At 58.4% G+C, this 16,504-nt stretch overlaps 1 protein-coding gene across 4 annotated transcripts in view; it reads right to left on the bottom strand.

The window, feature by feature from the left end:
- The window catches only part of FBLN2 (fibulin 2), a 59,654-nt gene that overhangs the window by 10,944 nt on the left and 32,206 nt on the right, over window positions 1-16,504 (bottom strand). Inside the window, exons 4-12 of one of the 4 annotated variants that reach the window (XM_040628403.1) lie at window positions 15,615-15,795; window positions 12,866-13,075; window positions 12,134-12,250; window positions 11,401-11,502; window positions 8,918-9,058; window positions 4,640-4,774; window positions 2,430-2,567; window positions 509-652; window positions 253-381 (exon numbers count right to left, since the gene is read on the bottom strand). In XM_040628403.1, coding sequence (XP_040484337.1) covers window positions 253-381; window positions 509-652; window positions 2,430-2,567; window positions 4,640-4,774; window positions 8,918-9,058; window positions 11,401-11,502; window positions 12,134-12,250; window positions 12,866-13,075; window positions 15,615-15,795 — 1,297 coding nt within the window. The remainder of the gene's footprint in view (window positions 1-252; window positions 382-508; window positions 653-2,429; window positions 2,568-4,639; window positions 4,775-8,917; window positions 9,059-11,400; window positions 11,503-12,133; window positions 12,251-12,865; window positions 13,076-15,614; window positions 15,796-16,504) is intronic. The other 3 variants (XM_040628404.1, XM_040628405.1, XM_040628406.1) reach the window with 3 other exon arrangements.

The following is a 16,504-nucleotide window of genomic DNA, read 5'->3' as shown; positions in this document are numbered from 1 at the left end:
AACAGAGGGATGGACAGACACAGCAAGAGGCAAGAAAGAAGGGTGACAGGAGCATGCCGAGAGAAGCCGAGGAGACCAGAGCAAAGAGGCACAGCCGGACAGGATGGCAGCTGGCAGCGAGACTGATGCTGGCACAGCAAGGCGGAGCTCAAGGCCAGAAGGAGGGACGAGGCGGCTTGAGGGCTGGCCTGGGGCAGGGCCGGGGGCAGGTGGACACCACAGAGGGGTTCCCAGCCAGCAGCGCCCACCTACCGACACAGGCCCGGCCGAAGGCGTCCCGCTGGAAGCCAGCTTTGCAGTCACAGCGGTAGGAGCCGGGGAGATTGTGGCACACCTGTCCCTCGCCGCACTGGTGCACCCCCGTCTCACACTCATTCACGTCTGCCAGGGGAGGCGAGCAGGGCACCCTGATGCTCAGGCTTTCCCTTGGCCGGGGCCTCCCATGGGCCGAGGACCCCAGGAAGCCCCAGACTGGGTGGAAGGTGGGCAGGGAGGTGGTTGGCCTTACCCACACACTTGGTCCCGTCCTGGTTGGCGTGGTAGCCGCGCCCACAGGACAGCGGGTTCCTCTGGCACGTGTAGGAGCCCACGGTGTTGATGCAGGTAAAGCCTGCCCGACACGGCTCGGCCAGCGACGTGCACTCGTTGATGTCTGGAGAAGGGACACAGGTGATGGGGAGCCTGGCACGGCCCCTCCCCATGTCCTGGCTTCTGAGTCCGGGGCCGCACCGGGAGGTGGCCGGTCTGGGGATCCAGACCAGCCTTGGACAGGGCTGAGCGATCAGATTGTCCCGCTCCTGTGTCCTAGGACCCTGGGGCCTTCTCCTCCAAGAACCTAAGCACCCGCTGAGCTCTTGCCACACTCCTCTCACAGCCGCCGTGATGAGGGGCTGAAGGCAGTGGCTCCCCTAGAACTTAAAGCTGAGCTCAGGTTAACTACACTAGGTCACGCCCCTGCTCTGGCTCTTCCCGCCAACCTGCCAAGCTCGGCCTCCATCTCTCCCTCACACTTTGCCCCAGCCTCACGGGCCTCGTCATCATCTCAAGATGTCCCCAGCCCACCACAGGGCCTTGGCACATGCTGCCCCCACTTCTCCCACACACGCTGCCCTCTGATATTTGCATGGCTGGCTCCTTCTCTTGCTCAGGTCCCTGCCCCAATATCACCTCCTCAGGGAGGCCACCAAACATTCTAGGTAGATGAACCCCCCCTTTAAGATTTTACCCCCTACTTGTTTTATTATTTATCAAAGCACACTTGGATAACCACCACTTCTATAAATATGTTTGCTCACTTAGTCCCTCCTTCTCCAAAATGTCTCATTGAAGTGCTATAACTCCCTGACATCTAGAACCAGGCACATAGTAGGTGCTCTGAAAACGCTGTCAATGAATGAATCACTGAGGAATTGTGGGCAGTCGGGCAGACCTTCCTCACATTGCTCTGACCCTGGCTGGGTATCCCAGGGCAGATTACAGGGACCCTCTCATGCCCACAGCCCTGTGGGGTCTCTGGGACAGTGCCAAGATCACACAGTGAGGAGCTGTTAAGAGGGTGCCCCAGAAACAGCTCCAGCTCCCAGAGTATGGCTAGAGGGACCCCACAGAGTCTTGAGAAAGGCTTCAGATAAAGCCAACACCCCTCTTGTCCCTAAGTGTCTTCCCTGAAAGATGGAGATGCCTGTCCCACTAGCTGCCCTTGTATGGGAAGGGTGTGTGACGGAAGCTGCACTCTAACATACCCCCGGTTTCTGTCCACACCCAGCGGCTGGCCTTGCACACCTGCCTGCCTTTCCACCTCTCCTTGTGCATCTTCTATCCCCCCGCCCCCCACACACAGGGTTGAGCGCAGCCTTGACCATGCCTGCTGCAGACGCCGTCAGTCCCGCAGGGGCTCTGACGTCCCACCTCTGGGCCAGCACACCTGGGGAAGGTGAGGCTGCAGACCAGCTGCGTTGCGGAAAGAGGCGAAGAGGGCTGGGGAGAGTGTGAGATCTCAGACAACTAGGCCACCATCTGCCAAACTGTAGGTCTTGACCCATGAGTGCGTCATGAGATCAATCCCATATGTCTCACTAACATTCTTTGCAAATAGAAATTTTAGGGAGTATCACTTGTAGTATGGTAATGTTCTGTGGAATCTCTGTTCCAGGTGTGTGTGTGTGTGTGTGTGTGTGTGTGTGTGTGTACCAGGTCAAGATATAAAAATATTCCTTACTGCTAGCTCAGTTAAAAAAGTCTGAAACATATCCATGCAGTCCCATCCCACAGATGGGTAAACTGAGGCTGTAAGAGCAGGAACTCAGCCATGGTCAGACACCTCAGGATTTCAAGAGTTCTGTTTTGCAAGTGCCTCCTGGGGCCAGGCCCCAGTGAGCACTCCGCAAGCCCCCCTGCCTATGGCCAAAGCCCCCGCAGACCCTGCTCACCCACGCAGTTGCCCTCAGGGTCCTGCAGGAAGCCCTCCATGCAGCGCTGGCGTGCCTGGCAGTAGAAGGAGCCCTTGGTGTTCTGGCACGTGAAGCTCGCCTGGCAGTTGTGCGTGCCCAGCTCACACTCGTCCACGTCTGCCACACAGAGACAGGGTGTCAGGGACCGGTGGGCTGGCAGGCCCCTGCCCACACGCCCCCATCGTGACCTTGATGGTTGCAAAGGTCTTCTCCATCATGGGAGGGCAGCAGAGCAACACCGCTGCTGTGACCCGGGCCAGGAGTAATGATGCTGTCACCACAGTGCCTGAGCCCCTCTGTGGTACCAGGCACTGTCCCCGGCACCCTGACACGGATCTCTTTACCTAATGCTCCCAATAACCCCAGGAAGTAGGGGACACGACAAACACCATCTTCAATGGGGGGAACGGAGGCACGAACACGGTTGACAGCTCGGGCGCACTGAGCTGGGATCCGCTCCAAGGTCTGTGCTCCCGGAGAAGGCAGAAATAAGGACGAGGGCCCAAATCCCCAAGGGCATGCGCCTTCTCGGGAGGTGTCACCGAGGGTGGAGCTGCCAGACCCGGATGGCACCGCTGTCCCCCACCTGCTCTGTGGCACAGAGCAAGTCCCTGAGGGCCCCTGACCTCTGTGCAGCACCCACAGTTTACGAAGTGCTGGCACTGAGCCCTCTCAGGCTTCCTACAGCAGGCACACCCGGCCTTTCTGACAGACGAGGAAACCAAGACAGGACGCAGACAGGTGGTGCACAGAGAGTCAGCGGCATGGCGGAGACTCACTCAGTGTCACTGACTGCCCGACCAAGGCCTGTGTGTCTGTCTGCAATCCTTCCACCTGTCCTTCCCTCCATCCCGCCCCTGTCTGATTGCCAAGGCTTCCACCACTGTTCCATAGCAGCCCGGTCTCTGGGAGGCCAGGTGCTGGGTTCCAGGCACCCAAATGTGGACCAGGTGTGGGCCCTGTCCAGAGACCATGCCTGAGGAGGCAGCCCCTCCGCAGCCGCTCTGGTCTAAGGACGCGGTGGCCAGCACCCCAAGATGACAGAGGGGCAGGGGACGTGGGACACATCCAGGAAGGTGGCGCCCCTCCCCAGGTGTCAGGGTCCTCAGAGGGGGGCTGGCCCTGGATCTGTGTGTGCACACGGGTGTGCCAGGGGACGGGGCTCACCTCTCCTCCCAGCTCACTCCACCCCTGGCTCAGGGCCCAGTGTGGGGCTTGCTAATCCCCCTCCCTGAGCTTACACCCAACCTCCGGGCCACTTCTCCTCCAGTTTCCAGGGTTCGCAACAGTCCAGCACTTCTGTAGGTCTTACCTCTTCAGTGACATTCTTCTGGACATTTTTAGTTAAAAATGTGAAGACCCCAAACCTCCTCCCTGAAGGGGCCTGCCAACCCTGTCCCCCTCCTTGCACTCGCAGCCTGCGCATACCCCTGACACTTTCTGTTCTCTGACCCCACCAAGGTCTCTCCCCTCCCTCAAGCCCTCACACTTGCAGTTCCCTCTGCCTGGAGACCCTCTCCCGGAGCTTCCCATCCTACAGGTCTGGATTCCTGGGATGTCACCTCCACAGGGGGCCTCTTTGGAGCCCCACCTAAAGTAACACCCAGCCCACAGCCACTCCTGCCCTCCCCGTTTGCTTGGGTGGCCCCTGTCTCCCTCATCAGGAGGTCGGGGACAAGGGCCCCCGCACCCAGCCCACACCCTGCCATCCAGAACCCTGCCGGGCACATAAAAGCAGCCAGTAAGTATCTGTTGAAATGGTTCCATGAAATTCTCCCTCTTCTCAAGAGGCTAGAATTTTCCAGCGACAGGCACATGAGTGATTCTTCTGTGGAGATCCACCCCAGTGTACAAGCGGGGAACTGAGGCATGGTGAGGGCATAACTTGACACCCAGATGCCAGCAAAGGTAGCAAAGCCAGAAGCACACTCCGGCCTCCCCCCACCAGCCTCAGAGGCCCCGCTCTGCCCCAAACACCATCATCTGTGGGCTCTTTCCACAGGCAAGAAACCCAAGGGCTTGGGGCTTGCCAGAGGGGTAAGGCTCTGGTCAGACCAGGGGCCGGCCAAGGGGCGGGTTGGGGGCCCGACAGGATAGGTCAGGGTGGGATAGGAGGTGGGGAGGGCGGGGCAGGGGCGGGGCAAGAGGCGGGGCACATCAGGGGCGGGGCCTCCAGCCGGCCTCCTCACCTTCGCACTCGCCATCCTTGAGGGCATAGCCGGGCTCACAGGTGAGAGCCTTGTAGCAGCGGAAGGAACCCACCGTGTTCACGCAGTGCTCACCCCGGCTGCACGAGTGCAGGTCCGTCACACACTCGTTGATGTCTGCAGGGAGAGCGGGACCGTCAAGGGCTGCCGGGTGGTGCCAGGACCTCAGCTGGCAGAGCCAGCCCTGCCCTCAAGGACTCAAGGTGCTCACCACCCAGAGAGCCACACGCAGTTGATGTCCACCTGTCTATGCAGCCATTCATTCAACAAAGATTTATCAAGCATCTGCTGTGCCAACAAGCATTGTTCTTGGAACCAGAGTACGTCCGACGGTGAACAAGACAGACAAATCCCTGCCGGAGGCCCAACAGATAAATAAACAAGCATCAAGTAGGAAGGGTGGTGGTCATGAGTGTCGCGGAAAAGCCAGAGCACGGTGAAGGGAATGCGGGATCCAGAGAGACAGCAGGGAGGTCCAGGGGGATCCTCAGACAGGAGGACATTTGAACAAGCATGTGAAGGGCTGACAGAATGAAGCAAGCAGATATCCCAGACAGAGGGGACAGTGGATGCCAGGGCCCTGAGGAGGCAGCCAGCTAGGCAGACTCAGAACCGGCCAGGAGGGGCTGTGGCTGCAGGGGAGAGACGCGAAGAGAGTGTTTGCAGATGCAGAGGGAGGTGGGAGCCACAGAGGGTTCCGACAGAGGGGAGAAGGGTCTGACTCATCTGTAACAGGGTCCCCTGGCTGGGTGTGAATACTCTAGGGGTGAGCATGGAGGCTGTTAGACAGGAGATGGATGACAGGGCTGGGACCACCACCCGTGGAGGCGAGGAGAAGCAAGCCAGTTCTGGAAATGCTGTGATCCAGAAGAGCCAACAGGATCCCCTGATGGGTGAGCCGGAGGTGAGTGAGAAAGAGGAGCCAAGAAGCGTACAGAGCTTCCTGGCTGAGCAGTTGGACAGGCGGGGGTCCCAGCCTGGGGTGGGGACGGCGGTGAGCATCAGGCTGGCAGGGAAGGCTGGGAACCCCATGGACATGGTGAGTTTGAGTGTCAAGAGGCAGCCAGGCATGCATGTGAGTTCATGGAATGGGTCTGAATGGAGACACTAACTGGAGTGGTCAGTGGCTGAGGTCCCCTCAGGGACAGGGCACAGAGTAAAGAGGCCATGAACCGACTTGGGATGAGCAACTGGGAAGGGAGAAGCCCACAAAGGTGAGAGAAGCCAGGGTGGGAGAACCTGAGAATTCCCCAGAACCCGCCCCAGGCCTGGGGCTAAGGATGACCATCCCATGCCGGCTGTCTCCACGCTCCACCTGGCAGGGAGCTGCTGCAATCCTTCACTGATGCGTTCATCCCATGCATACATATTAACCAGCACTATTCTGTGCCAGGCCAGCTGGCCAAGTGGGGTGTCGGCCACAGCGCCCACCCTCAAAGAACTGGCCACCTGGCGTGGGGACGGGACAGGGAAGGTAGCGACACTGGGGAGAAAAGCTGCAGTCTCGGAGCCCCGGACTGTCGGAGTCGCTTCTCGGGGCAGTGACCTGGGAGCTCCGTCTACGAGGATGATGCAGACCAGGTGGAGAGGTGGGGTGCAGGGCTGTGGGGAAAGACACCCTCCCAAACTCACAGGTGACCAAACGGCATGCAGGCCAGGCTGACCCTGACTCGGGGTGGGGGTGGAATGGGGCGCTGAGAAACGGAGAGTTTCGGACCAGCAGTTTCCTGGGAAGGCTTGGCTGTGCAAGGTAAGACTTCTGATTCCCAGGATAGAATGACAGGGAGAGATGTTCCCATGACCCCAGAAAGGCCCCAGCTCCACAGCCCCAACAGCCTGGGAGGAACCACGGTCATAAATAACAGCAGCCGACACTACCCGAGGTTCACTAGGGGCCTGCTGGTTTACCGATGCTGTTTCACGGATGAAGTGACATGACTGCCCCGAAGTCACACAGCCTGCACGTGGCAGCAGCAAGGGAACCCAGAGCACCCAGCCCAGAGTGGTGCCCTTTCCACCCTGCTGCGGGATGGGCCGCAGAACCCGGGGCTGCTTCCTTCCCATCATCTAGCAGAAGAGCCCACCTGGAACACTTTCCCCAGGGGCCGAGATGGTCCTCAAAGGGCAGGGCACAAAAGACAAACTGCAGAAGTCACAGGTCCATTAGAAGTCTTCTGGACTTGGCTCCACCCTATCCCACTTCCGCTTACATACCTTCAGTGACGGGGAACTCACTACCAATGCAGGCTGCCTCAGTGTAACCCATTTGTTGAATCATAACAATGTCATCAAATACTATTCTTTACATGGACTAACTCAATCTCCACGGTGACTAAGGCGGGTGAGACTACTATGTCATTTCACAGATGGGGAAACTGAGGCTGAGAAGCTAATGGACTCATCTAAGGTCTTGCAACTAGAAAGCAGCAGAGCCAGGATTTGAACCTAGGCAGTCTGGCCACAGAGGGCACACTCTTCACCCAAGTGCAAGTCGCCCGTTGCACCAGCCAGGGTTCACAGTTGTGCCTGGAGCTAGGAGATGAACCACAGAAGACATCGGTACTCGTCTGTGCATGAAGAAGTGATGGGGAGAACATGAACTAACAGATGATAAAATGAGCATGTCAGTGGAGCAGGAGGAAGGAGGCGGGACACCGGGGCGTCAGTGCAGAATGAACAAGGAGGGAGACATAAAAGAAAGAGAATGGGAGCTCATAAATTTTGCTGAATGAAATATACCTTTGCTGTTTTAATCCCAGAACCTGTTTTCTGGCTGCCTGGTGACCCCTTCTAGTACGAGATCTTCTGTCCAGGCCACCGGGGGAGCCCGCACCCCCAGCCACAGCCAGGGCATCCTGGGAGGGATGCTCGCAGGCCCGGGCAGGATCCGCCTTCCCAGACATCCACACACAGACATAACCCAGACAGGAAGAGCTACCCAGCCACTGACAAGCGGGTTCAGGAGGGCGCATGTTGTGCCAACAGCTGGAAGCCAGGGGCAAACATGTCTGCAGCCGCCCCTCAGCCCAGCACCGTGGGCCCATGTGCCCAGCGGCAGAGGGTGAGGAAGAGAACATGTCCGGGCTGGACATGGTCCGCAAGCACAAAGGAGACAGACGGGGCTCCGATCACGTGCCCTGGATGCATTCTGCACTGTTCCTACCTCTGTGCTTTTGTTCAAGCTGTTCCTTCCGCCTTGCATGCCTTTCCCAATTTCCAAGTCCCATCCACCCTCAAAGACCAGTGCAAATGCCACCTTCTACGGGGAGTGTGTTCAGATGCCACCAGTGGGAATGACCTTCCCCCTTGCTTATGTCTCTGCTGGAGCATTTCCACCGTATGCCCTGAGTCCCTGCTACTCTGGGTCTCTTTCTCTGTTGAGGACCATCATGTTTCCTCCATGAAAACATCAGACCCCTGAGCCATGGAAGAGCCTCAGCTCCGCCCTCCTCACTGCCCCTGGGGCACACCTGAAGTCCCAGCTCCTGGCCCACATGTGCACCAAGAGGCAGGAAGGAAGGACCATCATCACCAGCCCCATCCACACTCGGGCCAGGAGCTGGGTACCGCTGGGTAGCAGCCCTTGCCCAGGCCTCTGGCCCCAAGGTTAGAGGCGAGGAAACAGGCTCAGAGAGGGAGCTCCACTGCTCAGTGTCACACAGCAAATGAACGCTGAGTCGGGGTGCAATGCTGGGTGTGCCCAACCCCAACTCCATCCATTCACCTCTGGAAGAGATTCTGTTGGCACCTAAGGGTCATCTGAGCAGCTGACATCACAGGCTCACCGTGCCCCAGGTTCTGCGCGACGCCATACACGTCATATAATCTCCACAGGAGGATCAATGCCTCCTTTTTTACAGGTCGTGAAACCGAGGCTTGGAGCAGGGAAGACATTTGTCCAAGGCCACAGAGCTCCTAGGGGGTCCCGCTTCAAACCCAGTCCTCCCTGCCTCCAGACCCCATGGACTCTATCCTGCTGCCTGCTCATGGGGCCTCCTCATTTCAACCACCCAGCCACGTACACATCAATTTGTTTTCTGACTCTTCGGGCACACGGGTCCCTGGGGAAAGCAGCCTCCCGGTGGCGTCGGTGAAGCAGCGGGACGGGACACCAGGACACGTAGGGCATGACATGGAGCGGGGGTGCTGAGAGCTCATATGCAAAGGGCAGGCCCTTTAGCATGTGGCCACGGCGTGGCGGCATGGCATGGAGCAGCGCAGAGAGCCATGACGGTGGCGCAGGCAGGGGCTCTCGCTTACCCACGCACTTCCTGTGCATGTTGAGAATAAAGCCCTCGGCACAGAGCACCGTGTGGCTGACACAGTAGAAGGATCCCAAGGTGTTCGCACAGAACTGTCGCGGGCTACAATCATGAGTGCCCAGCAGGCACTCGTCTTGGTCTAGTGACAGCCGCAGGAGGAAAAACAGAAGGGCCATTAGAGGGGCGTGGCCTGCCGTGGAGCATTTCTTGACAGGAGGGAAACTGAGACCTAGAGAGGGGCAGGGACCCGCCCAAGGCCTCCTAGCACATCAGTCGTACCTCTGGGCTTGGGGCCCAAGTCTGAGTTTGTACGATCAAAAAGCTGTCAGAGCCAGAACCCCAGTGAGGACAGATTGCAAGGTGAGGCTCAAAGCGGACAGGCGGCCTGCCCTGGGCACACAGCAGGCTGGGACCAGAGCCCCCCCCCCCCCAGCTCTGGAGACATTCCACCTCCACGGGCAGCCAAGGAGCCACACAACAGCGGGGGTTTGGCACTTAAGTGCCTAGCAGACCAAGCTGGCAACATATATAGGAAAAGGGGTCGGGGGCAGGGGGGCTCGTTGGGGCACTCTGGGCCCTGTGCTCTATGGGGAGAGCAGGGCTGTGAACCCCCTGTGGGCAGAAGTTTGAAGAGAAACCTGAAATCTGGTCATTTTTAAATAATTATTGCGTTTTCATGGTTGGTAACTGTCACTTGATTATTTTAAACAGGGTGGAGCCCAGCCAGATCTCCCTGCACAGCAGGCTGCCCCCTCAGAACGCCATCAGCAACCTCTGGCCCGGACCCCACAGCCTTTCCTGCCGGGGGTCCCGCAGAGGCCTGGAGAGACACCTGACGGGGACCAAAGGAGTCCCAACCCAGGAGAGGTGCATTCCTCACGTTTTTAGGACCCTGAGGGTTGGGGAGGGAAACCCAGACGGTCCCTGAGATCTGTTCCCACCACCTGGGAGAAAGGTCTGCCAGTCACTGCCATGCTGTGTGCCCTGGGCCAGCCTCCTGCCCTCTCTGGGCATGTGAATGGTTTTCATCCACATCAGAACACAATCTCAGCCAAGTGGCTGGATGTCGGGTTTTTCTCAGATAGACTTAACCCTTTTACCAATGGACACCCACTGAAGTCACATCTCCTGAACTTGAACCTGAACTAAAGCACTGCCTAGCCTTCTCCACGCTCCATGCTTGTCCTGCCTCCAGACATGAGGCGGTGTCGTCTCGAGGTCTCTCGGGTTGCTCTCAAGGTGTCATTCACTGTGGGAGGCACCCCAGCAGGTGCCGGACCCAATGCCCCCATTTCACAGCGGGAGGTCCTGGTCCCGTGAAGTCCCACCAAGACAAGACCCAGTCCTAGCGGGACACGCTTTTGGTCCCTCTTTGGCCCTTTTGGCCCCTTCATGAATGGCAGAGTTACCAACATCCACTGCCCCTTCTTTGGTTTCAGTAACAGAACCAAGCACATGCCACCCACCTGGGGCCCCTACTCCCCAGGCCTGCTCCCCCTTAGAGACAAGAGGGGAGGGACAAGCGTCACTTCCATGTCCTGCCTTACCACCACAGGGCGTGTACTCCCCTCTCTCTCTTTCTCTGCACCTTGCTGGAACAAGGACAAGGGTCACAAACTAACCTCAGCCAAGCAGACAGGGCTAGTTGGAGTGTGGCCCACGGACCTTGAAAGAAACACAAATTCTCAGGCCCCACCCCAGCCCTACTGGGTCAAGATCTCAGGATCCGTGCTGTCACCAGGCCTCTAGGTGACTGTGGCATGCTGAAGTTTGAGAAGTGCTGCTCTAGAGAATGGTAGAACAGCAAGATGGAAGTGGCCTGAAGTGCTGGCCAGACTGTAGGCACACCTAGACGGCATGCACACACCTGTGGGCACACCTGGACGGCACGCACACACCTGTGGGCACATCTGGACGGCACGCACACACCTGTGCTTATGCCTGGACGGCACGCACACACCTGTGGGCACACCTGGACGGCACGCACACACCTGTGGGCACACCTGGACGGCACGCACACACCTGTGCTTATGCCTGGACGGCACGCACACACCTGTGGGCACACCTGGATGGCATGCTCACACCTGTGGGCACACCTGGACAGCATGCACACACCTGTGGGCACACCTGGATGGCACGCACACACCTGTGCTTATGCCTGGACGGCACACACACACCTGTGGGCATACCTGGACGGCATGCACACACCTGTGGGCACACCTGGACGGCACACACACACCTGTGCCTACACCTGGATGGCACGCACACACCTGTGCATGGTGACAGGTGAGGGAAGAGCTGTTTCAGCTCCTCCATCTGGGGCTCCAGTCAGAGCAGGCAGACCCACTCCCTTACTAACACAGTGCGTTTCACATTCAGAACGCCTCCACCTCATTCTGTGCGCCCCGTCTCCACTCTGGGGCCCCCGCCACAGGCCAGCTCAGGTTTGCACAAGTAGGAGAGCAGCCCCCGGGTACTCACCTTCACAGGACACACCATCCGCCATGATGGCATAGCCAGGAAAGCAGGAGCACATGGCTGTGTCCCCAATGACGCTGCACACCTGCTTACAGGGCCCGTTGTCTTGGGAAAAACCAGAGAGATCAGAGACTAGTGGGCTTGTCGCCCCCGGCTCCAGCCTACAGGCAGAGGGCCTGGGAGCCAAGGAACCCCAGCCCCAGTCCTTTCCACAAGGTCCCCTGGTAAATCGGCTCAGACACCAGTTGGTGTTGGGGACGATGTTCGGGACCTCCCATCGCCACCACTGCTCAGATACCAAACCCCTCCCTGGAGTCACAGTGCTGGCAGAGAGGAGGGGACAGAGAAGACAGGGAAGGAGGGAGAGAAAGGATACAGAGAAAGAAGGAACAAGAAAGAGGGGGAGAGAGGAAGAACACAGAGAACTTTCCACACAGGACTGCAAACAGTCTCCAAGACAGTTTCTCAAGCAAGGATTCTATTCTTTCCATATTATAGGACCTGAGAGGAAAAGTCGCTAACAGACTTGCTGGGGGTCATCCCCGGCCCTAGGCTCCCCCCCACCCCACAGCCTCACATTCGCAGCTACACTGTCAACTCCTGACCTCAGGCAGGAAAGACCAACCAAATCCCCAAAGCAGAAGCACCCCTTTGGAAGGAGGCTATCTTGTGCATGCCCAGCACTGGGGAGCTCACCCCTGCAGGAGGCCCAGACCCACTCCGCGGCCCAGGTTACCTTTGCAGGTGTTGGGCTGTGGCACTGGCAGCATGATGGTGTTGGAGGCCACTTGGGAGGAATCTGGTTTCAGTGCAGAATCCTCTGCAGCCTCTGGCTGTGGGGGGTCACCGTCTGCTGTGGGCAGAGCAGACAGAAAGGGGACAGCTCATGCCTTCAGTCGGGCCTCAGGCTCTTCTCACACCCTGGGCACCATGCCAGGCATTTGACAGAGACTGCCTCATTTAATCCTCTCCTACCCGTTTCACAGGAGAGGAAACTGAGGCTCAGAAAGCAACGTACCCCAGGCAAGATTGATCTCACAGCTATCCGGGGCAGAGGAGGAGAGGAAGGAGGCGAGTGAGTTTCTAGACTGAAAATGTATCTATCCTGGGACAGCCAACAGACAGAAAGGTCCCCAGACCAGGGACTGAGGCAGCCTGACCACCTCGGGCCCAGTGCCAGGGACACAGCTTGAGCTGGGTCAGTGGGAGCGTCTGTAGCCTGGGTCCTGGCCCTGCACTGGGATCTAGAGTGGGGCGCTGGGGCTGCCCACGCAAATGGACCTTCAGTTGGAGCAGATGGTTTCAGCCTGTCCGCCTGACCTTACAAATCCCATTGCTAGGGGCCACCAGTTCCCACGGGTTCCAACGTGCAGGGTGACAGGAGGGGCAGGAGCCCATTGTGCCCATCACAGGAACACCACGCTCCACAGGCAAGATCAGCCCCTGCCCCAGCCGTCTGGGCCCTTACCTGGGCGGCAGGTGCGGCCGTCGTCCTGCAGTGAGAAGCCAGGAAAGCAGGCACAGTGGTAGGAGCCCACGGTGTTGATGCAGAGATGCTGGCACAGCTCCCCTGGGAGGAGCAGGCACTCATCCTGGTCATCGCCGGGCAGGCTGTTGGGCAGCTCGGTCTCCGTGCCCAGGGACAGGGCCTCCCGGCTCGCCAACTCTGCCTCTGCAACTGGGGGGGGGGGTGTCAGTGCTCGTGATGGGACACAGGTTGGCCCCAGCAGGTGGCTGACGCTATAGACTCCTGGGAAATCAGTGCAGGTCCGCCTGAGACTTTCCTGTGTGCCCAGCTAAGATAGCGCAAACGGACAAAGCATGGATGCATAGATGGATGGATGGATGATGATAGATGGTGAATGGAGGCGTGGATGAATGATGGATGGATAGATAGGAAGGTGGGTATGTGAGCGGGTGGATGGATGGATGGACGGATGGATGGATGGATAGGCGGATGGACAGATGGATGGACAGATGAATAAACAGACCTCCAGCAATAAGAATGAACCCATCAGAGCCAGGTACAAGTCTTTGCCCTGCAATATGACAGGACCAGGCCCATAACAGTCTCCAGGAAGCTTTGGCCAAAGTGTTGAACTGGATCCAGACCCCTGATCTCAGCGACATCTGGGAGGACCACCCCTAGCAACAGAAAGGACCCCAAACATGTGTTCTGTCAGATGGGGATCTGAACTCTCACTTGGGCCTTCCGCAGCCATGCCCCCTTGGGCAGCACTGGGTCTCTCCAGCCCCCCGGGGCTGCAGTGGGGAGCAGGTGGGAGTGGTAGAGAAGACTCCTGGGGCTGAGTTGCCTTGGAGGCTCTTCATAGACCAGTAATGGAATGGGGAAGGGGGGCCCGCAGCCCTCCCCGTTTCCAGTCAGCATGGGACTTCAGCCTTGCTCACTGGCCCCAGGCAGCCGAGCGTCCCAAGAGACCAACTGCATGAGGTCACATCTGAGAAACACGTTTCACATTGACGGTGTTTACTCTGTGCTCCAGCCCAGTCAGCCCTGGCCTGGTGCGTGCAGGCGGGGCCGTGGCACCTGGGGATCCAGCCTGGAGACCTTTATTGCAGGTGGGCAGCAGACGGGCCTGCGCCCAGGGCTCTGCCGAGTCTGCTGCAGGCTGGGCAGCATTTCTAGGGTTCATGCTCAACCCATCCTCACCAGCATGCTCTTCATACGATGCTCCTGGCAGAGGGGAAACTGAGGCTCAGAGGAGCAAAGTGATTTGCCCAAGGGTCACCTGAGCAGGACGGGAACCCAGGTCAGTTTGACCCTACCATCTGTGGCTCCCGAGGCCCAGGTTATCCAGCAGTTCCCTGCTGGAGGAAAGGAACGTGCACCTCTGGCTCTGGATCCTCCCGGCCCTGTCCCCACCCTGTGACTCCTTAAGCCAAACTTCCTCCCAAACTTCACCTTGAACCAAACCCTTCTGGGAACTAACCAGACCTTCACAGCACTGCTCCACCAGGCCCCTACAGCCAACCCCAGCAAGTGGTAGTTCCTCGGACTGGACACGGATCTGTGCCCACGCTAGTCTGGTAAGGCCGGCCAGTCCCTCTTAGCGGAATCACTGTGGGCTCACCTGGGACACCCTCATCAGGCTCTTGCTGGCCCACAGGCACAAAGAAGGCTAACGGTCATGAGTCCAGGAGACATCCCTGGCTAGGATGACAGAGGCTGGACATGGCAGCTGGAACAGTGACCACAGCACATGGAAGTCAGAGGAAGGAGGAGACCCCAGGGACACTGAGGGCCAGAAGCTCTAAGACTACTCAGGCTCCAGGCTCGCCCTGGCACCAGAGCTCCCACGCACATAGCCAGTGGCTGCCTGGGGGCGGGCTCTGGGCATGGGCACAGAGGAAGAGGGCACAGGTCTGATTAGCCCTCAAAGGGTTCATGGTGATGAAGGGGAGACCACCCAACAGATGCCCTGTTCATTCAGTTGTTCGCTAGCGACTTCGGGGCCAGACACTGAGAATTCAGGGGGAAGACAGTGCTGTCCTGAAGAGGCTGAATGCACTCTGTATGCTAGTTCTACCCTGTACCCTGAAGACACGGAACAGCGGAGCTGACAGGGATGGAGGGCAGATGAAGGAAGGAAGGTAAATGAATGAATGGATGAGTGGAAGTTTGACTGCTGGGTGGGTGGGTGAATACATGAGCGGATGGACAGATGATGGATGGATGGATGGATGGATGGATGGATGGGCAGAAGCGTAAGTGGCTGGGTAAGTGGCTGGGTGGGTGAGTGGGTGGCTGGGTAGATACATGGATGGAGGGCAGATGTGTGAGTGGCCAGATGAGGGGACAGGGGAATGGATAGTGTAGTAGGATGAATGAGTGGAGAAATGGACCAGGGTCAGAAGGATGTGCCGGGATGATGAGATGGATGGATGCATAGAAGAGTGAATGGGGAGGAAGACGTGTGGAGGTGCAGGTGGACATGGAGGGTGGGTGAGTGCAGAGTGGAAAGGCGGCAGGGGGTTGCTGGTTCGGTGGGGAGAGTGGGTGGTACATACATAGCCAGATGGGATCGCCATCTCAGAAAGAATAGGGCAGAGGTCACCGCTGGAGGCCACAGAACTCTATCCAGAGCAGAGCTCGTACCTCAGCCACAGATGACAGTGGACCCTGGGTTCCCACAAAAAGCAAGAGGGCACCCAGCCTTGGTTGGAAGCCCCAACAGCTGTCTCTGCTCCCCACTCACCTCTCCGTGGTATGGCTTCGGGCTCCGGAGGCCGGCGGACCTCGGGCACAATGAGGGGGTCTTCGCCCTCACAGCAGGAGAGCATGACGTGGTTGCAGGGGTAGCCCAGGTTGGGGTTGGACTCGCACGAGTGGCCCTCAGCCCGCACACGGAGTCCCAGGCCACAGCAGTCACAGCATTGCTGGAGAGAAACACAGCATCACTGCCCACAGCCCGGCCCCTCCGAGCCCATCTGCTTTCCCCATGGACTACGAGCCTGAGGGACTCACTCAGGGCCCCCAGGATGCAGCCTGGGGCCAGGCTCAGAGAGGGGCTGGTAACTGGGAATGAATTCACCTTTGTCTCGTTCTCCAGCGGTCCCTGTCACAGGCACCCAGGCCTGTGACACTGGCTTCCTCAACTGCTTCCTCTTCTCTCTCCTAATCTCCCCCAAACAGCCCCCATAGTTTCTCCTGAAGCTGTTCTACTCTCTTAACTCGCCCTTGTCCTCTGCTGCACACAGCCAGCTGTCCATCCGCAAGGCCTGTTTTCACTTCCTCCCAATTTTCAGCAGGCACATGACCTCTCCAGAAGAAAGGCTGCATTCTCCAGCCCCCTAGAAGCTCGGTCTGGCCACAGGACAAAGTTCAAGCCAATACAGTGGAAGTGAAATACGGTCTGTCTTCGAGAGAGGCTCTTCTTAGCCCCACGTTCACAGCAGCATTATTCACAGGAGGCAGGAGGCAGAAGCCACCCAAGGGCCATCAGCGAAACGTGGTATAGCTACACGATGGATGGTTCTTTAGCCTTGAAAGAGAAAGACTGTCCAACACACGCTACAATGTGGGTGACCTTGAGGACGTGATGCGAAGTGACATAAGCCGGATACAAAAAGAAAAAGCAGAAACCAA

The sequence above is a fragment of the Ursus maritimus genome, unplaced genomic scaffold, assembly GCF_017311325.1.
Source record: "Ursus maritimus isolate PB19 unplaced genomic scaffold, ASM1731132v1 scaffold_14, whole genome shotgun sequence".
In the NCBI taxonomy this organism is placed as follows: domain Eukaryota; kingdom Metazoa; phylum Chordata; class Mammalia; order Carnivora; family Ursidae; genus Ursus; species Ursus maritimus.
The sequence above is the reverse complement of the archived record's forward strand: the minus strand, read 5'-3'. Positions and strand labels throughout refer to the sequence as shown.